This window comes from Drosophila suzukii, chromosome 2L (genome assembly GCF_043229965.1).
Source record: "Drosophila suzukii chromosome 2L, CBGP_Dsuzu_IsoJpt1.0, whole genome shotgun sequence".
Taxonomy (NCBI): Eukaryota; Metazoa; Arthropoda; class Insecta; order Diptera; family Drosophilidae; genus Drosophila; species Drosophila suzukii.
In genome coordinates, this window is record NC_092080.1 from 16,536,932 (window position 1) to 16,559,880 (window position 22,949).

Below are 22,949 nucleotides of genomic sequence, written 5' to 3' on the forward strand. Positions count from 1 at the left end.
ACGCGGTATTTACAAGATCTTCCATGAATCAAAATATGTTTACATGTTATTATATATAGATTTATATGTGTGTGTTGTATTTTAGATTTATCTATAACGTTTGAGTAGGCCCATTAAAGGCTGACATTTTAAAAAGTTGCATAGTTCACCAAATTCGCTGGGTCAACTCTTACTAAAGCTGTTCTGGGGATCTGTCTCAGTTGATGTGGGGGAGGATGGCTTGAGTAAATTTACTTAGAGCAAGTGTTCTGAATGTACACCCTGTACTTAACTCATATGGTTTGGTTATTGATACACGTACAGTGAACGCTTTGGGCACTACGACAAATATCACATAATGAGATCAATTGGATTTATTTTGGGTACTTTTTGTTTTCGTTTGCGCTTCATTTCCGTTGTTAAGTTTCGGGTTGTAAAATAAGAATGTACGATTAATTGCACAATGTCATTGAACTTAAGATTGTCTACTGATTTGGGCTTGACTGGTGGGCTAATTACATAATTAGTGGCAATCCATAAGCTGATTAAGTACCTAATTTAAGTATGTTTTTGCTTTGAAAATTGTTCCGATTCATAATACTTGGTCTGCACTTGATTTGAGTTGTTAGCGAGTTGAGAAAGGGGAGAAGAAACGAATAAAAATAAGGAATTGCACTCCCTATACATAGGCGTAAAGTAATCCTATTGCGGGACGATTTCCCTAAATAAGTTGTAACAATCGTGCTCTTCGTATAGTTAATATTAACTTAAGTATGTATAACAATGTGTTTCCGGTGGCTTTGTGGTTTCTGATTATTGTTAACTTTTCAGAATTCAATTGAATTGATAAGTACAAATTGTCCATCTAAATTCAACATTATTTTCGCTCTTTATAATTATGCAACTTCTTAAAAGTCAGCTTTTAATGGCCAACACTAAGCCAAATAGTGTTTTTTATAGGTTGATGTTTTTTATATTATGTGTGTGTACATTTGAAATGTTTTTATATTTTACATTCATTAAAGTATATCCATTTTTGGGTCAGTACCCACTTCAGAAAAACTGCTGCCAAAGTAAAGAATTCCACATTTAGAACTTGTTAAATTGTTTAGTTTTGTAAGCAGCGCTTCTTGAAGTGAATATTGAGCATTTGTTTGCATTTCTTATGCCGTATTTATAATTAAAATATATTTATATTTTCTTCTGTTATAAAACTTAAAATGAATATAACCAAAAATAAAACAAAGTTAGTAATAACTTGTGTACTCATCATATTTGTTTTCCAGGGTTGTGGTTAACCCAAACTTTCATTATCATCCTTGACCTCATAACCATTTTTCAAGGCGGGTGGGGTACAGTACAAAGGAGAGCCATGGGAATGCTGGGTGGGTGTTGGTTTTTGTCGTTTGAGTTGTGTGTTTTCCTATCTTTTCCAATTTGTTTGCTTTTCCATGTTTTACGCATTACTAAGTTATATTTGGTCTTGGCCCTTTTTAAACGAAACCCGAAGATGTCTCTTCCTGCTCTTGCTGTTTATCCTCTGGCAAATGGCAATCGGCTACCTCGCTGTGCATCACGATCTCAATGTCTCCCATTTCGGTGGCCGCCTCTGCCTTTAGCGCCACATCCTCTGCCCTCGATAGCTTCTGTAGCGTGTGAAGTGTTTCCTCGTTAATCGTGTGCTCCGGCGAAATGTTTTCCTTCAGCTGACGCTTCAGGCTGAGCGGAATGTGTGCCGTATTGCACTCCGGCGGGGATGGCGACTCCGTGCTGCTTGAAGCCGACGTCCCCGTGCTCAACTCATGTTGGCCAACTGCACCAGAAGCCGCCTGTTCACCGCTGTTGTTGAAGGAGATGTTCTGGCGAAAGACTTGCTTGCTAAAATCCCGCAACTGTCTGGAGGCTGTGTCAAGAAAGGATGAACTGCCCGTGTCCGTGTGTGAGGATGTATTTTGGCTGGCGTTGGAGATGTTGCTACCGGTCAGCGAGGTCCACGATGCGGGCGAAGATTTCCGCGCAGCCGATAGAATTGGATTAGGGGTGCTGCCACTGGAGTCGACTCCGCTTGCTCCTCCTACGACGCTTGCCGCTGTGGCGTCTGTCAAAGCAAGAAATTAGAGGTATTACAGCCATAGTTATTATGAAGTTCAATATTTTAAACATTTAATCCTCTAATTTAGCTGTGTTATTTTAAAAAGCTATTTTTAAAATGTAGTGGATAAGTAGAACAAAATGAATATTTAGTTTCTTTTAAATATCAACAACATAAATAAAAACTAACTCTGTGCGCTGTTTGTGATCGAGTTGGTGGCGGGAACGCTGCTTATTTGACTGGCCTTGGGTTCTGGCGAGGAGCTTCGATGGAAAATGGTGCCCGTGTTGAATAACGTGAGCAGCTTGTCTACCGCCGACGGATTGGCTATCCACGAAGTTTTCCGGGTACGAGCCTGTGGGGCATTGCTGACGGGCTCGGAAGGCGGCACCACTTCTGATTCACTTTCCATAACTGGATTCAAGTTGCCCGCCGCAGCAGCAGCAGCAGAGAGAGCAACCACACCAGCCGATTCCTTGGTCAACGTAATGTCATTATCGCCAAACACGGCCAGGGGACAGGTCCTGGGTGGAGCTTCTGGGCCGGAGGCCACAGAATCGGTAGCATCGGTGGAGGTTGAGGTGCTACCATTGCTATTGCTACTGCTCCCACTGCTGCTGCTTCCGGGCGAAGTTGAGCTCGAATGACTGGAGGTGGGTGATACGGTCAGGTGTGGCGAAAGTGTTTGCCCCGATACCTCTTCGACTTTTGTACTATTCTGTGCGTCGGTAACATCTACAGCCTCTACAATAACCACACTGCTTACGGGCACCGCTGCAGCTGCTGCCTCCACTGCCTCAGACAGCAGAACCGCCTTCCTTGCCGATTTCAGCATGGGAGTGGGTGGCAGGTCGATTGGAGGCGTGTGCGGCGTGATCGGCGGCATCTTTCGGTTGGCCATCGGCACCTGGGGATCCTCGTAGATGCGAGACACATGGAAGCGAGACCTGGGCGACACCGACAGCCGCTTGACCGTCTGCGTCGAGGAGGTCACAGACGCCATTGCGGGCAGAGAACTGGAGGTGGGCAGGGCTCCAACGGTGTCGAGGCTGCTCTGACTGCCACTAGGCGATCCGATGGTGGGTATGGACATGCAGCTGCTGGCCGAGCGCGGCGTGTGCGGCGGCGGATGCTGGGCCAGCGGCGAGATCAATGGACTGGCCACTTCAGCCACGCGGGACACGTGAAAGCGGCTACGGTTGGGCGAGGACGACGGCGATATGGTGGGCGGACTGGGTCCCGGAGAGCGGAGGCGTGGTCCGCTCTTTCGCTTCACCTCCAGCAGGGCAGCCGGTGTGGGCATGGCGGTTGCTGCAGCGGTCGCGGTTGTCGTTGCAGTCACCGTGCCAGTAGCCGCGTCCACAAGTGGGCGACTGTGGCAGGTCAACGAGATCTTCCGCGAGCCCAAGTAGTAACCGCCGCGACACCGAATGCCCGGAAGACTGCCACCAACACTGCTGCCGCCACCGACCACGTTCGCCACCTTCTCCGCCAGCTCCTGCGCTTGCCGCTTCTCATTTCGCGAGCACAGCGAGCGAACAGTTCCCAGCACCCTTGTGTAGTCCAAGTGGGCATCGCTGCCGATCTGAAATAAGAAACAAAAGGTTATCATCACGCAGGAACAGTAATTTACAAATAGTATTCGATAGCTGATCTTTTAATAAACAAAAGGCTGATGCTCACTTTAGTTGTGGAATTGCTCAGTTCGATAAAGCAAATAATGCTGAGTAGTAGCATTATGGTATAACTGAGCAACTGAACAACTGATTTTTGTTTACTTTAGTGAACGAATCAGTCAAGCAACAAGAGTAAAAAGTTAGAACGGGTTTAGGCTGCGAAAGTTACTAAAACCAGGCGGGCAGAGTGCGTTTCTGTTACTAGCATTGTTATCGGATGCAAGCAAAGCAGTTGAGCACAGGAGAAGGTGGGCAGAGATTTGGAGGAGCAAATTGAGTGGGGTTTTACTTACGCTCTCCTGGGGCAATGGCGATGGCGGTATAACATTTACTATCGGCACTATGGGCAACTTTAACGGAGATGAGAGAGGCAACGACAAGTGACCACAAATGAAAACGATTCAATTAAAAATTCAAAATCAAAACTCTCAACGTCCAACACAGCCATCCAGAACCAAGCTCAAAATCGCAATGGGTCATTATATCATGGTATTTAGCTACGGCTAGCCGCAGCTTCATATACCCTCGGTAACGTAATACTCTTTTGATTTTAAAAAGCCAAAGGAAAAGCCAAATGTGATATTATATAGGTACTTTACGCCTTAAGGAATGTTACATCTTTTAAGATTTTTACAATGTATTTATCATTTTAATATCGTTACCAAGGGTGTATATTTAAAACATAAAAATTGGGTTCTCTTAAGTAAAGTTCAATTCAGACTAATTTACTAACTTTCATTTGCTTAGCAAACGTTTAAATATCAACGAAATACAAACTCAACTTCTACTGTGGCCTCGGATGAGATTTTTCGACTCTTGATGGGCAATGGAATGATATAGAGCTGATTCCGCGTGTGAAGAACTTACCGTCAGGCGCTTGGGCTCATCGTTAATGTCGATCTGCGTGAGCGTTTTATTGGACTTGAGCACCTCGGCGATTATGTTCAGACTTTCCACCTCTAGTTTATTGTCTCGGATGTCAATGCGCTGGAGCTTGCTGTTGCCACCAAAGGTGAGAATGGAGGCCAGTGTCTCGATCCCCTTGGCGCTCAGATGGGCACTCTGCAGCCCCAATGTGGTCAGAGTTGTGTTTTTCGTCAGACTTTCCTTAATGGTTGAAATAAACTCATTGGAGAGACAATTCTTGCCAATGTTGAGCAGTTCCAGCGAAATGGTCTTCTGCAGCAGCTCGGAAACAGCTGGGGCGCAGTCCTTGGTCAGATTATTGTTCCACAGGGTGAGGGCCTTCAGCCCGCTGGGCGATCGGTTGGCCTCCAGTGTGGCCTCGGCCAGTTGGCGACGCGAAAGTGTGTCGTTCTTGGTCAGCTTCTCGGCAAACTTGGGATCGGCAGAGGCGGTAGAGCTGACACTGTTGTTGCTGGCTCCGCTGCTCATCCCGTCCAGCGATGTCTCGCTGCACAGGCTGTCGGAGCTCTGGGAACGGTTGCGGGTGGATTGGTTAAGATATGCACAGCTGGACTCCGTGCGGCGTAGTCCCATGCTGGCTCCCCCCGGCGACGTGGACGGTGGTGGGGGCGTGGGCGCCGGACTGGGAGACGAGAAGGGGCTAGGGCTCAGTTCTTTATCTATCAGCAGGCATTCCTCGGCAATGGTTACTTTTGGCGGCACGAAGGCATCTTCCTTTTTGTCCAGCGCGGGAGCTGCCGGCGTAGGAGTGGGCGTCGCAGCCTCCTGGGCGGCAAGCAGACACTCGGTGGATTCTGTGGCAATGGTGGCGGTCTCGATGCCACACATCTCCTTTGCCATGTCATCCAGCCGCGTGCTTTCCAGTGACACCGAAAGCCGGCTAAACTCGTCGGGTAGGTGGCGACTTATATCGCCTTCGGAGGCGCTTTCGAACGCCGAGTCTGTGCTGTGCGTGTCCTCGAAGTCGTCTGCAACCTTTGCGTTTTTATTGACGTCTAGAGGTCGCGATCCACCAGCCCCCGCCCCACTGCCATTGATGCAGTCGCTCTCCTCGGCGGTGACCTCAAAAATAGCCGCTGGCGAGGAACCGCTGGGACTGCAACCGATCCCCAGTGGTGGCGCTACGACTAAGTGTGCTGCTGCTTCAGCTCCTGATGGCAATTGGATTGTATTGTTATTGTTGCTATTGTTGTGGGAATTGTTAGCATTGTTATTATTGTTGTTGTTTATGATGTTGTTCTGTACACAGGATTCATTGGGTTCAACGGTTTTAGCCTCTGTTGAGGGAGTAATATCTGCAAGGAGAAACAATGAAGCGTCGATCGATTAAAATTCTAAGTAAGGACTCTTTACCACATATGTTGCGTTCGTTTTGGGAACATTGCTGTTGTTGTTGCGATGGGGATAGCGGCTCCTTGGTTGCACTTGCAACAGCGGCCGATTCGGATTCCATCGGGCTGGATGAGATCATAGCCGAACAGGCTTCGTCTCCTGCTGGCGCCTGTTTGGCGGTGGTGGGTTCAAAAATCTCGTTGCTGATCTCGCTGATGTCCTCGGAGCAGCAGGCGGCCAGAGTGTCGGTGGATATATTTGAGGGCGCCTCCTCGCTGCTGCTGTCGCTGTTCATGGAGAGCAGCTTGTCCAGCATCGACTGTCCGCTGCCGTTTTGACTGCAATTTCTCACGGTGCGAACAGTGTCCTCAGTGTTTTCGTCGTCGTTATCGTTCTCCAAGTCAACAAGAAGACCCACCGCTGGATCGGTTGATGCTGCCTCCTCCCCCGGTGTCTCGGGAATAGAGGTAACGTGCGTAGATGAATCTCCATCGACAGCATCTTTTGCTTGACTGGTGGACGAGTTGGTGGATTGGGGAATGGCTGCCGGGGGCTCAGTCTCCACAGGCGACACGCACTCGTCCACCTCAATGGCACGGGTGCGCTTTAAGGCTCCCATTCGTCGTTCCAGCTCGGTTGACTGAAGGATGAGGGCCTGCACCAAGTACATGACACCCTCGTTTCGTATATTGTTGTTGCTAATGTCGATGAGCTCCAAGCTGTGGTTGTAGCGCAACATATCAGCTATGTGCTGGGCATCCACACAGTCCAGATCATTGAAGCCCACCCACAGCTCTTTGAGCATTTTGTTTTGGTAGAGACCTCGGCCTGCAAATGACACTAAAATATAATAAATACAATTGGACTCTGGGATCATAATAAGGAATCGTTTTTTTAGTTTGTCATATGACTAATTACTAGACCCAAGTCAGGTGGACTTACATAGATGGACGAGTGGCTGTCCCCTGAGGCCGCAGTGCTCCAGCTTTAAGGTGTGCAGATTAGAGGAGCCCAGTGCCCTGCCGAGACTGTCGGCACCCAACTTTGTGATCTGATTACTCTCGGCGTTGAGCAACTGCAGTTCTTGACTGCGTTCCACCATGTAAGCACACAGTTCCCAGCATCGCTTCGACATCTGCTCCTTGTTGTATGATATGTCCAGCTCGACAGCGGCTTCATAGTATTCGATCATCTGGAAAAGGGCCATCAGGCAGCTCTCGTCCAGCTTACAGTCGGATAGATCGATGCATTTGTATTGTATCTACGGGTTCAAATTCGTGTATTATTGATCGGAGTCTGGAAAAGGAAGTTTGAACTCACTGCTTACCCTTTTGAAAATTTCCTCGAGGGCTTCGCAATCGTTGGCGGCCAGTTGATTCGCCTTTAGGGGGAGTAGAGGCTGCCGCACCTGGTTCAGATCCAGGCCCTTTAGGTGATCCGTAACGCTCTTTAACGGCGTTGTCTTATGCTTTTGACATGACTGCTCATACTGGTCAACAATCTCAGAAATGCTCTTCACAAGGTATACTGTAAAAGTTTAAGGAGATCGTTAGAGGTGTAAGGGAAAACACTTAAAACTTAAAAGTATTAAACAGATAAAATTTTTTTTAAATATCGCTAACTTTGTTATTTAACCCATTTAAGCTATTTCACTAAGTTATTCTTTATTGTTATTATATTGTTACGACTAGTTTAAAATTAAAAGCATTTAGTATAGTGTAATTTAAGGAACTAGCATGTATTTCGTTTAAACCTCTCAACTACTAAAAAACCCCAAGCAAAATATCTCTGCCAACGGATATCTTCAAATATATATGTATCGATCGATCGATCGGAATTCGACTGTTTATGAAGTATTCGAGTCAATAAACTATTGCCAATTCTTCCGTTCCAACATATTAAGTGTCGCCATTGTCAAAAGGCACAAAATATGTCTGGCAAAAAATGTGTTATATGACAAATAACTAGAACTTATGGCGCGTGCGAGTGTTTGGTTCCCTTCCCTGAACCTCATCACCCACTTCCAGCATCCTCATCATGATCATCAACAATTGCCGGCGTCGGCATCAAACACATGGAGCGACATAGACAAATTGTCCACACACAAAAAAAAAAAAAACAAATAAATGAAATTGCGGCGGCAATTTCCAAACGATTTGCTTTTTTCCAGAGGGGTTGGTTGACATGAAATCGTGAACTTGTAATTTGCAACTCATTTGCGTTGGACACATCTTGTTTGCCGTCTATCATTGGAGGAGCCAAATTTAGAAACCCGCTACGTCTACTATTTGATGAAAGATTATTGCTAGCAACAGGAACTCTTATAAAAAGCTTTTGATGTGCCCACAAAGTATCACAAAAATATATGGGTCGCCAGAGATTTAATTAATAATAATTCATGCGAATGTTTGGGTTACTATGGTGTATTTAAACCGATTTAGATACTACAAACTAGAGAATGAAGAACATTGTGCCAAATGCCAAGTGCACCTTTCTTATAAATAGTTGGCAACACACAAACGCTCACCTCCACCCAGACAAACATGGGTTCTTATGAAAAACGTAAACAATTTAATCTATCACTGCATTATCTCGCCACATCGGTGTTAGAAGGCAATTAAACGTTTCGTTTTAGATCTGCCAGAAACTTGGATGCCAACATCTGCATACCAATGCAATAAAAAGAGAAAGAGACGAAATTTTGTCAAGAAATCTTTTCACCGTTTCCGAAAGATTTTCAATCTTGGCAAACAGTCAAAAGTGCTTTAGCTCTATTTCATCTATATAATAGTTCAGTCCTCCTCCGCCAAACCGAGGCTGCCTTGGAAACCAACATCTGTTAAGTGATTCATTAGCGTTGAGTAGAATAATTCGAAATCTGAATTATTACGAATTTTCACTCGACCAGGCAGACAATGTGACGACCAAGTTTTTGACGTTTCTCTTTGAAATAGTGTTTTTTTTTTCTGTTTTTAATTTTTATCTATAAATAATAATGATTTAAACCAATCAAATTGGCATTTGACAGCTGAGTTTATGGGTCAACAACTGTTAGTTGCGAGGCGAGGAAATAAGTAGAATATAAACACGGAAGATACAAAATCATATGGGATTTCCAACGAACATCAGGCAATCATAAACAATTTTCCAAGTAAATAAATGAACGGACATATGCTTTAGACTGTGAAATACCCTTAAATATAACGATTTCTCCATCATTATAAGAAGGTAAATTTATTCGTAGTCCCCAAAATATTGTTACTGATTAGAAAAGAAATAACAAATCAGAGATTATCAAGACTTCGTTGGTTCTTTGACCAATTAATGAATACATTGAAAATGTTATGCAAACATTTGTTTTCTATAATTTGGGATCTATTTTTGATCGTTACGTTGGGCAACGACAAAATTATAAACAAAAACAAGCCAAGCCCACCTGAGAATTTTATGCAAAAATTTCCTAAATAAAGCCCATTTGTCATCATCAACTATTTACTCGAATTTGTTTGACTTTTGACAGAGATAGTGGCTATAAAGGTAAGCAAAATACATCGCCTTTTAAGAGTGTGAAAACCCTTTATGATCGATATTCGAAAATGGAAACATCCGAATCTCTGGGATTTGAGTATGTTTGTCGATGTGCGGCTATCGATCTCGTTGATGATAAATGACTAAGGCTATACAAACATTGTGGAATCGCGTGCCGCCTTACGACTGCGTCTATTAAATGCCTTTTCAATTTTTTATTATTCTATTGATTTTTGTGCCTTTTTCGCCGCTGCCGCTGACGTTGCTGATTCTCACAAAAGTCAAAGCAAAAGTCGAATGTACAAATAGAGAAAAACTATAAGTAAGCGAAAAGCACTCATAAGAGACACGGAAAAATTGTCCAATTAAATTGCTGTTAATTTAGTGCTAAACATTTACAATGTCAGAAACTTGTTCTCGCCGCTCTGTCATTAATTTTATGATTGCATTTGGGTTTATTTAGAGTTGGCAACACACAATAGAAGTGGGCTTTAAAATTTCAAGTCAGGGACCTTAAGTAATCGATCTCAATTTATGTAATCCAACTAGATGGATACATAAAAAAATGTATAAGACATGATGGACACTTAGATGAAATCCAGAAATGTAAAAACAATACTTGGGTAATACCAATAATTTATTATAACGACATCCATTTTTTCAAAATCAACAAAAAGTGGAAGAACTAGAAAGAGGAAATTAAAGCTGAAACCAATATTGTTTATGGTCCCATAGGTCTTTTAAATATACCCACAGCTTTTGCCGTTGGCTAAAGCCTAATTGATTGTAATGTTTAAATATATTATAATGAATTTAAATAACTCCTTTTATAGTACATCATTTTTTAGCTAAAAAATACTACCCAAAATACCAGATTATAAATATTTTTTAGTGCCATCCCAACAACGTTTTCTGGTTTTATATTTCGGAAAGTGAGTCTCAGAGTTTTAGTCACACCATCCAACCTGTTTTCGAAAACGTCTCATTCTCTTATCTGATTTTTGATATCAACCGGCTGCCGCTGACTTGAATTGACAAATTGACTGCCATGACCATCGGTCGTTTGTCATTATCGGGTAACAATTCCCGGCCAAAAGTAGACGAAGGGTTTTTTTCGACAAAGATAAGCGTCTCAAAAGCTCTAGCCAAGTAAATAAAAAAAAGAAAAATAAATAAACCGCCTTAAATCAGCCATAAACACGCACCGAAATTCGTAAATAAGTGTGTGATGTGAGGCGGGAGCGAGTTTCATTTTGACAAAATGCAAACATTTGCTTTATTTACGAAAAAGCTTACTCATATTTGCTCGTCTTTGTCCGTCGATTCCGGCTGTCGGCCAGCGTTCTTAATTTTCTTTATACCCTTTTTAGCTTGCCTGTGCTTTGCTTTGTTTTTGAATCGCATAAATTAATTACATCGCCAATGTGCACTAATCGAGCTCGTGACATTTTGCACAGCAATTGATATTCTAGTTATTATCTTTCATGTCATTGACTGCTTGGCTTGATTGAGGTTGCTAGCCAGTGAATGTGAGTTTAGTTTAACTTGAAATTCTAAAGCCAATAAAATAAGGTCTTAACAATTTAATTATAATAATTGTTAAATTGTTGAATTGTAAAGATTAAAATGACAGAAGAAATAATGAGAGAATGTATTAAAATTAATTTTTTTTCCAGTTGCTGTTTTCGTAACATGTATCTCAGTCGTACGAATTTGATACAGTCCCCAAAATTAAATCATCGATCAAGGTTTTGACGACGTTTTATAAATTAACATTATTACTTCTTTTGTTAATTGATGATTGATTGATTGATGCACCTATTAAATTAGCAGAGTAACAATCTCTTTGTTTTTTTTAAATTCTAAGGTTATACAAATGAGTACCAGGTACAAAAATCCGAAACTAAAACCAAGATTTTGGTCATATCCTCTAAAAATGTGAAATACATTAGAGTATCTGAAATCAATAGACTGCAACCTAAGTAAATATATAGGACGAACACCTCAGTATTATATAAGAGTCAATGATAGTTCTTTAAAGACTTTATATACTTGCGAATAAGTAAATATTTGAATAAATATTTTGACCTAGTTTAGGTCTCGGATCGAGGTTATTTACTGGGATTGGACCTTCTACAGATAAACCAGGGAAGTGCTGGAATTCCTATTTGCACAAATGTACATACAATTGTGTAGCTGTGGCTATCATTTTCTTTTCTTTCCCTGCCAGAATGTCTGTCTGTCATAATGTCTTCTCTGTGGGCTTCTCTTTTAGTGCTTTTGTTTTAGTGACAACGATGACATCACATAGTTTCTACACCCACAACGTGAAAAAAGAACAGCAAATACGAGTGCAAACACAAAGACACAAACAAAGGCAAGAAAGGAATCGAAGTAAACAAACAAATGTACAAGCAGGCAAATAAAAATACACAATTTACATATGTGTCTGGGTGTCACCTACACAAAGGTAAATAATAATGGAGATAGGAACAAAAACAACAAGTGCCTCGACTATCAGATACCCTCTACTCTGCTAAGCAATTTTAAAATAAATATGTATATTCACAGAGGTAAATAATAATGGAGACAAAGACAAGAACAACGATGATAATAATTTATAGTATGTAACCTACACAGAGGTAAATAATAATGAAGACAAGAACAACGATGAGGAATGTTATAGTTAAGTTACTCGACTATCAGATACCCTTCACTCTCTCTTTTATAAATTTTTAACCAACATTTTGCCAGCTAACCAAGTTTTAGCATTACTTTCGAAACCCCTTTTAAATATGATTTAAATTCAATATTCGTTTTGTAGTTATATTGTACTAAGGTATTAAAAATTAGTTTTCTCTTTATAAAATTATCGATTTCTTGCATACTTTTTATCGAATACAATATACCCTTTAGCACATCGATTAACCGGTATAAAAACAAAAACGGCGCAAACGTTTAAACAAATTGATAGACACTCCGACGAGACGAATGACGGGCACAAAGCGGAGCCCACGATTGGCGTCCAAGGCAAAGTTAAAACGTAGCAGAAAAGAGCAAAGCAAAAGCAAAAGCAAAAGCGAAAAGCAAAGCCGGTCAAAAGAAACGGCGAACAAATAATAAAATAATAATAAAACATGTGAGAAGGAGCTTGGAGCAAACTGGAAAGCCAAAGCAATGAAAACAACGAAAAACGAACCGAACCGTATCTTATCAGCAATTTCTGTTATCGCTGACGTGAAAATAACAAATAACAAAATCAAAGGAAACTCAAAACAAATTTGGTGAGACAGACATTTTAACAGCCGGGGATTGAAAACAAATTAAAAACTTTTCAAAACAAAGTAATTTGCGACTTTAACAAAGCTATTCACGTTTTTAGCAGTTCTAATCAGGCTGTTTTGCCTGTTTCTGTGGCTCTTGACTTCGGTTAAATAGTAGCAACAAACAAAAGATTCTATTTAATGACATTCATTATAAATAGTTTACGTACAATTCACATTGTGCATATAGGCCAAATTATAATAATATTTCTATAAACAAAAACATAGTAACAGAAATGCCTTTAAACAATTGGAATATGGAAAGGCACAGCTTTTCATTTAAGTGAGAAAATCGTATATAAATATAAAAAATAAAATGCCGACATAACAAATTCTATAAACACAAGAATCCACCAATACATTTTTGAGTGTAAAAATCATATGAATTATTAGACAAACAACCTGATGTGCATTTTTTAAGCACTTTCTGGGCTGCCAATTTTCAACTTGATCGATTAGTATCTGCATTTAATTACACTCATATAAATATGCGATTGAGAATTATAAACTGCACTAGTTCTCTTCCTGAATTCGCTAGCATTTTCTTTGTGCTTAGCAACAGCAACAGATTTTTGTTGTTCAAGTAGTACGCATTCATCGGATGCAACGCCTTCTCTATTCACTTACCCATAGGTAAATAAATATTTCTGCGCATTTTAGCGACTTGGCAACCACCGCAATTCTCATTCTTCTCTCGAAAATCTATTTCACTTGATATAAGCTGACAGATCTCTCGGATTCTTTTTGCACCCGCATTACAATGCGTAAAAATATATTGCATTAATTAAATGAATTCACAGGAAGTGAAGTAAGTGGAAACGGCTAATCATGTGTCTCGAATTTAGCTTCCGTGTTTGAGTTTAGCCGCCTATGATAAGATCGAAAGCACGGATTCCCAGTGGGATTATAGAATGACAATTTGTCAACTGAACGCTGTACAAATGAATGCTGAACAACCGGAAGATATATAGGTCTAGTTTCCGCAGCAACACCCAGTCTTTAAAGTAAAGGCGATACCAGTTGTTTCTATTACCGATGGTGCATTATTTGTAACAAACTAGCGTTATCTTATTGTTACTTTTTGAAAGTGTAAAAAATTGTTATACTTTATGAATCTATATGAAAAAGGGATGTTTTACTATAATAAAACCGAGTTATGTGAAGCAATGTATCATTTAAGTTGATAAAGTCTAATAAATATAGTATTGCTATAGTAAAACCCAGTTACCTGAAGCAATGGATCATTTAAGTTTAAAAAGTCTACTATAATCCGATAAAAGTCATACAATGTGGTTCTTTCAGTATCCAAAAATTCGTTGAGTTAAGACCTAATACTAGCCATATTCGGTATGAGAGATAACAAACCCGTAAACTGTTTTTATTATAATAAAGAACTATAATTTTAATCACTAAATACAATGTACCTACAGGACTCGATTTAATGTACTTTATTTAAAGACCCATTGCAAAACGTACCTTGCTTCCAAGGATTGGCCGGCTCCAGGTAACCGGTGACCAGTTGGTTGTCCGGAAACGAGACGCGACGGGCGATGGACGAGGTGAGCGAGCTGTCCGAGGATTTTCGCTGCAGGAGGCTGGGTGCCGTGGATAGGATGATGCCCCTCATGGGCAGGCCCAAGGGTGCTGCAGTGCCGCCTCCGCTTCCACCGCCTCCTGCTGCGGAACTCACGAAATCCGGGCACATGGTCGAGCTGGGATTGGAGGCCAGGGAATCGGTGCGCCATACCGCCGTCTGCTTGGCATCGTGGTATATCTTGATCTTCTGACGTTGCTGCGTCCGCATCTGGGCATCGAATGCGGGCGATTCTGCTGCGGCAGCAGACGATGCAGCAGCGGCATTCGACGGCGCAGCAGCCGCATCAGCTGTTTCTGCCAATTCCGTTCGCGCTGCCACAGCTGTTGTGGTTGTTGCTGTTGTCAGCGGCGGCGGCGGTTGACCCTCAGCTGTTGCATTTATTTCCTTTACACCAGCTGATGTTTCTGCCTGTGCTGCGGCAGATGTTGCAAAGTGCGTTGCAATTGCAATTGTTGGCTCCGTTCCATTGCCATCTGTTGTTGTTGTTGTTGTTGCTGCTGCTGTTGTTGTTGTTTTTGGCTCTGCATTGTCGCGATTATTGTGCAACATTGTTGCTAAGCGTTTTCAATTGCTGCTGTCGTTCTCAAGTTTGTCGCTCTTCAAGTTTGCAGAATATCTCGAACTTGTTATTTTTTTGTTAAGTTTTACATTTAAATCACTTTTTGTATATACACCCTCGATATCGTTTATTTTTCGTTTTTATTTTATGTTTTTGTTATTTGTGCTGCGAACGTGCGCTTCCCGTTTACATTTTCGGGTGCGTTTTTTATCAATTATTTATTTCTTTTAACGCTACAAATTGAATAACAAATTAAGATTAATTTGAATCAAACAAACATTCTAAGTGTTTTGTATGCCGTTCGCCTACAGTTTGAAAGGCGATAAAGTAGTGTTCGAATTTGTCAAACGCATCGTATAATCAGGCGGGGGCCAGTTTACAAAACACAAAAAATTTTCCGCTCAAAAATTTCCACCGCCACAAACGCACAGTGGAACTGACGGCTACAGTTGGGGCACTTAATTCAAAACATTTATGCTTTGCCTTTTTTTTATTTCAATGTTACACTCAATATTGTCATTGTAAAATTGTTCTTCATAACAGGCATAGAACCTTGTATTTTTTTGCTATTTAATATTTTGTGGAAAAGTTTCTTTTCTGCACTTTTTTTTTACCGTTTTCACTATTTATTTAAATATTTTTCAGAATTTATTTTATTACGGCGCTATTTTACTCACTGGACAGTAAAATGAATTCACATGGATATTTCGTATTTAATAAAAATATATATATATATAAGAGTTTGGATAATTGATCGATGAATGGTTGAAAATAGTAGGGCAGGATTTATTTTGATTAACTTCCTTGCTACCCCACTGTGCAATGTTAAGTTTGAAAACAAAAGGAAAACGAATATTGAAAAAAAAGAGACCGAGCACACACACAAAAAAACGCTCTCTGTGCGAAGCAAGAGAGCAAAAGAGAATGGCATAAAAAACATTACCTAATTGTTATTGTTTTTGTTTGCGTTTGTCTTGCCAGAGAGGAGAGAGAACAGAAAGAGAGAAAGATGAAGAGGGAAAAGCGAGAAAAGCCAGTCGCAGATTGTTTGCGATTGTTGTTTGTTATCGTTTTTCCCCTCTGCACTTTTCGCATTTTTGTTTACCTCACCAGGTTGCCTTTCTCTCACGCGCCTCTGTGCTGGTGTGTGTGTGTGTGTGCCTGCGCCTATGTGTTTGTGTGTGGGGGAATAACACGCGCCCTGTTGCATGCAAAACTCAAATTAAAAGGCAAATTGCAATTGGTAATTACACAGGCAGTCGAAAGGGACAAACAATTGCACGCTCTTGCTGCTCAATTTTCCTCGAATTTTGTTTTAGAATAAATACATCAATTACGTCACGCATGTCGGTGTGCGTTAGATTGGAGGACTACAGAGTTGCTGTTGTTGTTTGCGAAGTTTTCCTTCGATTTCCGTGTTGCGTAGTTTGTATCTGTTGTTTTCACACAATTGGATGTTGTTTTAAAACACTCTGACATTGGCGCATTTTCAATCTCTTCTTTTTTTTTGTTATACAACTTTGGGCGAAGGATTTTCGTGCAAGCGGCCAGTCAGCAGAAGTGGGTTTTTATCGGGCATTTAACCGAACCGTGCTCCATTCAGCTTGGCGTTCAGCTACCGACGTTTAGGCATCCGCGACCCAACAACAACCGATCACAAAGACGTTGAAAATGCGAAAGATAGAAATAGAAACCGAGTTGCGCATTTTCATGCTGGCCAACGAGTGGCGTTGCCAGACCGTCGCAAGGCGAATTTGTGATAAAGGACTGTTTATGCTGAGTCTCAAAGTCATGAATACGGGTATTTAAAATAGGTCATAGGTGTTTAAGCTGCGCAGTAGAATTTATGTTATTCAATCATTCTTAAGTTTCAGACGGTTTCATTTGAACATGGCACATTAACAAAAGACCTGTATAATAGACTTCAACTTTGACCAATTGGAAAGGGCAGTGATAAAAGAAAACACTTGTCTTCGCATAATTTTAGGATTTAAAATTCCCGTTTGAAACCCGATTTACTTTACGAACTGAAAATGGCGACGTGTGAACCACTCTTAGCACTCCCAACAATCTGGCAACCCATCCACGTGTGCTCTTTTCACGCACCCTCTCGCTCACTCTCCCTTAAATCGCACGAAACATACAACATCAAAACAATAAGTTTGTGTACACATCCACTTCACGTTGCTTATTAATTGATGCTCGCACTAGTTGTTTGTTTTAATTGCACAGTTTGAACACGATTATCGGCAAATCACGCAAAAACCCGCCGCTGCTCTCTTTATCTCTCTCTGTATGGTATGCCAACGATATGATGTCAGAGGAAACCTTTTGCGTACACCTCGTAAGGGAATAATATATTGGAATCCAATACGCTAGCTTTTGGTTGCGATTTCGTTTTGCGAATTTGCAGTTTTCGGGATGGCGAGCCGAACATTTGCGCGTTAAAATGTCGGCTGAAGTGTGGGAGGAGAAAAAACAAACTTCAGTTTTCAAGGTCACTGGGCTGAAGTTTTTCATACACACGCACCTTATCTTGCCCTATACCCGCCCACCACAGATCTCAGTTTTTTGCGGAATTGAGCGATATTATTATTCGAAGAGGCTTACTTCGCACTCAATTTTATTTACGTTTAATTTAAAAAATTTCGTCCGATGGAGCCGCGAATCTCGTGCGCGATAGAGGTGTCAAAACATCGATGAAAACATCGATGCATCGATGTTTTTGAAATTTTCTAAATCATCGATGTTTTTTTTCAACCATCGATGTTTCTGTGCCGTCACTATTAAGAAAAAAGGCAAAGGAAAGGTACGTAAAAGAGCAGATTTTTTTTCATTTTTTCTATTATAATATTAAAGTTCTTCTTTTGCTGTTTTTCAGTAATAAACAAACTTATGTTTATTAACAAAAATTATAGTTTTCTTAAAAATGTTTAATTTAGTTATAAGAAATGATCTCCGAAATGATCTCTCTCTCAGTCTAAAACACCAAGTGAATAAATGTTTTGTTTTCTATTTTTAATACAACCACAAGAATTACCTAAATTTTTTAAATTATTAAAATGCACACTATTTTAATAATTTAAAAAATTTAGGTAATTCTTAAATAGTCGGGCCGGAACGACCCGACTAATTAACAAAAATCCGTATTTAGAGGGCGATGAATCAAGAATTTTGGTGTAAAAATTATTTTGGAGACCAGGAGAAATTTTTAAAGTTTGCCTCTTTACCAAATCGACCCTTTTCAGGGCTACATAATATTCATTAAAGTGTTCAAAATTTCAAATGATTTATATACTTGTCACATATAAGCATAAATGTATGTATATTTTGTGTATAAGTGAAGATACACTTACAGTTATTGGTGTTTATTTAAAACACACATGTTAAATGCAACTTAAATCATTGCAAATTACTAAAAACAAAACCAACAAAAACAAAAAATAAAAACAATAAGAAAAAAGCAAAAACATTAACATTAACGTAAAATTATGTGTGTGGTGTGTCTGTGTGCGTGCCCGCTGTTGGTTTTCGGCGATCGCCAACGGTTTTTTAAGTGCAATTTGGTCAAACTTTAAAAATTTCTCCTGGCTAAACTAAGCGCGTCCCCAAAATAATTTTTACATCAAAATTCATGATTTATCGCCCTCTAAATATGGATTTTTGTTAATTAGTCGGGTCGTTCCGGCCCGACTATTTAAGAATTACCAAAATTAAATTTTAACTTTTTAAAACATCGATGTTTCATCAATGTTTTGGGTGGAAAACATCGAAAACATCGATGTCTCAATACATCGCGACAAACAAATAGAGGTGGAGAAACAGCGATGTTAACAATGTCATCGATGTATTCAAAGCATCGATGTTAACATCGATGTCGTCGATGTTTTCAAAGCATCGGTAATCGATGTTTGGTACGCCAGCATCGATGCTTTCCATCTCTTTCCCGTTGGCTGCTCTCTCGATCATGCTCTCTCTTTTCGGAGAGGAAGAGCAGAAATCTTTTATCTCCCTTTTTTTACGGACACTTACGGTTGCTTACGGTGCTTACGTTTGCTTACGTTCAAACACAATAATACTAAAAAAACTAATTCGTGGGATTTGGTATTCGCTGGAAATGCAGTACCAACGCACTGCGCTTGAAACCGTAGGGAGTACAGTAGAAAACATTTATATGCGAATTTACCTTTGAAATTAGTTATATTTTATTTTAGGTATTCTATTTTATTTAGGATATCCAAATAGAATATCTACTTTGAACGAATTTATCATTTAAATAAGTTATTGCTTTAACCCTTTTTATAGCACATAATATTTTAAGACTTAGAATAAGTTTTTTTTAAGTTTAAAAATTGACCTATGTGGTAAAATTGTCAATCTGCCATACCAAGTGAGTTCAGAAAAAGTAAATATATGTTTAACTAATTGTTCAAATCCTAAACGAATTCTTTATGGAAAATGGAAAAGTTACGTTGGCGCAGCTACATTAAAATATTTCGGAACTGTTTCCATTTCCATATATTTGTAAAGAAATATAGTTTAATATTTTGGGATTTCGTTAAATAAACTAATTCATTCATTTAAGCAAATGTATTCCGTCTGTTTCTCAACCAGAATGCCCAAATAATGACTAGTGAAAGCTATCCCAAAAATCATTATCAGTATTTTTTCCTGGCCCACATAGCATACCATGGTGCACCGGGTACGGTCACACCGATGAAAGCCAATAATCCGAGCTGTTTCAGGCCACCTCCAGGCAGTTGGATCATTCCTGCGAAGGAATGGCAAAAGACGGTTGCGCTTCTATTATTTTTATTTTTGGACTCTTGGACACTTACTACTATTTAGGGAGGGCTTTTTCAATGCTCATTCTTATTGTCTTGAGATAAAATTTGGATCATTCGTGTTCCAGATTCGGCCAATATATTCAAACATGTTTTCGAATATTTGATAGGGTAAAATAATATTTATTATTGGCTTCAGATTGGACGTCCGATTAAATGGGGTTCGAATTACCTTACTTTAACCTCCTTAACATTTTTTTATTTTCCGGATGTTTATCGTTACAGTGCTTCCGTGCACATCAAAGCGAATTTGTGAAAAGTTTACTGAAAACAAGGTCTGTTTCTGGTCCTTTGGGCTTTGACTTAAATTGATCTATAACATTTTGAGCATTGCTTGTGTTTTGTGAGAAAATAATTTTGGCACTCAAGCTCGCTGTCTTTATCGACAACTGCCAATAAACTATAACACCAAAAGGGCTTAAGAGGACTTAAAGCTCGCGCACAAATTGCGAGTTTTAAGATATACCCAAAGAAGTACGATTTTTTTAGAACCAACCATGCGAACCTAACCATTTGGTGACTTCTTCGGATTGATTCGGCTGAGCAAGGCAGTGAGCACGAAAATGGATCTCAAGGGCAAAGACTGTATATTTATACATTTAAATCCTTTGATTTTGTACTTTTTTTTATTTTAAAAGTGTACGAACGTCCCGAGGTACTCCCTAGAATTGCCCATATATAATAGTCGCCTTTGTACACTCTCCTGGTGCGCTTCATCATCTTTGCCTCAATCAAAATATAAAGAAACTAAATTCCACTTCACTTTATTTAATACTGAACTTACTGACCTTTTCGACTTTTGGCCTTGCGCTCTGTTTAGGAACATCCGTACAAAAGGCTCGAAAAGGACAACACTTACTACTATTTAGGGAGGGCTTTTTCAATGCTCATTCTTATTGTCTTGAGATAAAATTTGGATCATTCGTGTTCCAGATTCGGCAAATATATTCAAACATGTTTTCGAATATTTGATAGGGTAAAATAATATTTATTATCATCATCATCATCAAAGCGATTTTGTAAAAAGCCTACTGAAAACAAGGTCGGTTTCTGGTCCTTTGGGCTTTGAATTAAATTGATCTATAACATTTTGAGCATTGCTTGTGTTTTGCGAGAAAATAATTTTGGCACTCAAGCTCGCTGTCTTTATCGACAACTGCCAATAAACTATAACACCAAAAGGGCTTAAGAGGACTTAAAGCTCGCGCACAAATTGCGAGTTTTAAGATATACCCAAAGAAGTAAAATTTTTTTAGAACCAACCATGCGAACCTAACCATTTTTGTTTGGTGACTTCTAGGGATTGGTTTGATTTCTGCACTATCAAGCTCGCTGTCTTTATCGACAACTGCCAGTAAACTAAAACACCAAAAGGGCTTAAGAGGACTTAAAGATCGCGCACAAATTGCGAGTTTTAAGATATACCCAAAGAAGTACGATTATTTTAGAACCAACCATGCGAACCTAACCATTTGGTGACTTCTTCGGATTGATTCGGCTGAGCAAGGCAGTGGGCACGAAAATGGATCACAAGGGCAAAGACTGTATATTTATATATTTAAATCCTTTGATTTTGTACTTTTTTTTATTTTAAAAGTGTACGAACGTCCCGAAGTACTCCCTAGAATTGCCCATATATAATAGTCGCCTTTGTACACTCTCCTGGTGCGCTTCATCATCTTTGCCTCAATCAAAATATAAAGAAACTAAATTCCACTTCACTTTATTTAATACTGAACTTACTGACCTTTTCGACTGGGAGCCCGTTAGATGAAGGCGTTGCGGACTAAAACAATTAAAGATTCCTTAAGGCGCCCGTCAATAGCAACGCGGCAAACTAAGGGAGTCCACCAGGAAGTATAGAATAATCAGAAGCTGTAATTGTTTTTAAGCCTACCATTTGCATCCTGGGAAAGTGATCCACTATCGTTTTGCATCTCACAAAAGGACACTTCGCCTGGGATAGCTAAATTAGCATAGGACTACATTATCACGCCAGCATCATCCGAAAGGCTGGCCTCAGCAATCAAATATGTTGTTTCTGACACGAGAAGCTGCATGCAACATTTCAGTATTACAAATATCAATCTATAACATCTCTAAATCTCTTGAAAATGTAAGAAGGATCGAATAGATAGGTCAAAACTTAGGAAAATAAAAGCAATCTTATGTATTTGTTTATTTTTTTCTTTATTTATTCTTTTTATATATTTTTTCAACCCAAGGGCATCCACCCGAAAAATTGGAAATACATATTTTTTTGTTCTTTGCTTAAAAATTAATTTATATGGTCTAGAATAGGAAAAAGTAAGTTCTAAAATAAAAATAATAATCTTTATTCACGGCGATTTTGAATTTTGACCCTAACGCCGCGCAGGTGCGTAGAGTTTATAGAAAAATGTTTTAATATCTATAATCCTTTTATTATCGAAAAAAGGGTCAGGATAACGGCTGTGATGGCGCCACCTTTTACTTATTTTAATCTTAAAAAAATATTGTTTGCGCCGGACTAGTAGATTGCCTTTACGTCGAAAATTAAATTCAAATTGGGTATTGCCTAAACCGTTGAATTTTGGTCACCTATTTATCAGGGACCAGGGACCGTATAATTAAAAGTTTTACCAAAAAAATTATTTTCTAATGATATTATTAGAGTTTTATTTATTAATACAAAAATAATTGTTTTTTTTTAAATTTATATAAATCTGCAAAAATATTGATTATATGTTTCATGGTCGACTTAGTATATTTCCAGACCATTTTCACAGCTATCACCATTTTCCTTCGAGGTTTAAATATAAATTGTAAATATGTATTGGTTTAGTTTTTTTTAGGATTGCTCTTTGAGCACGATTTTATTGTTACAAAATAATTAATGATTATTTACGGATCCTGATACAAACTCCAATAGGAACTTCACCACCACTTCTTATTTTTAATAATAATCGTAATAATTTTAGCCATTAGCTTAAGATGAATAATAAAATGAAACTTTGTTTTTCTTTCTTAAATATTGACTGCTTGAAAATTCAACAGGAACCATAAGTACCAAAGTGTTTTGTCTTGGAAATGTTTTCAAAAAAATTAAAATT

At 39.5% G+C, this 22,949-nt stretch overlaps 1 protein-coding gene across 8 annotated transcripts; it reads right to left on the reverse strand.

Annotated features, from left to right (window-relative positions):
- Positions 1-1,407: 1,407 nt before the first annotated feature.
- Positions 1,408-17,692, reverse strand: LOC108017378 (uncharacterized). Of its 8 annotated transcripts, none has more exons than XM_065862882.2 (9): positions 17,544-17,692; positions 14,334-15,246; positions 7,334-7,533; positions 6,949-7,267; positions 6,028-6,846; positions 4,615-5,969; positions 4,041-4,097; positions 2,261-3,656; positions 1,408-2,077 (listed from the first exon to the last, which is right to left on the reverse strand). In XM_065862882.2, exons 2-9 carry the CDS (start codon positions 15,001-15,003, stop codon positions 1,473-1,475), a joined length of 5,421 nt encoding a protein of 1,806 aa, XP_065718954.2. In that variant the 5' UTR covers positions 15,004-15,246; positions 17,544-17,692; the 3' UTR covers positions 1,408-1,472. The 8 variants fall into 8 exon arrangements, with proteins under 8 accessions (XP_065718954.2, XP_065718956.2, XP_065718955.2 ...); XM_065862884.2 differs by lacking the exon at positions 17,544-17,692 and adding an exon at positions 16,351-16,939; XM_065862883.2 differs by lacking the exon at positions 17,544-17,692 and adding an exon at positions 16,342-16,939.
- Between the last annotated feature and the right edge of the window lie 5,257 nt (positions 17,693-22,949).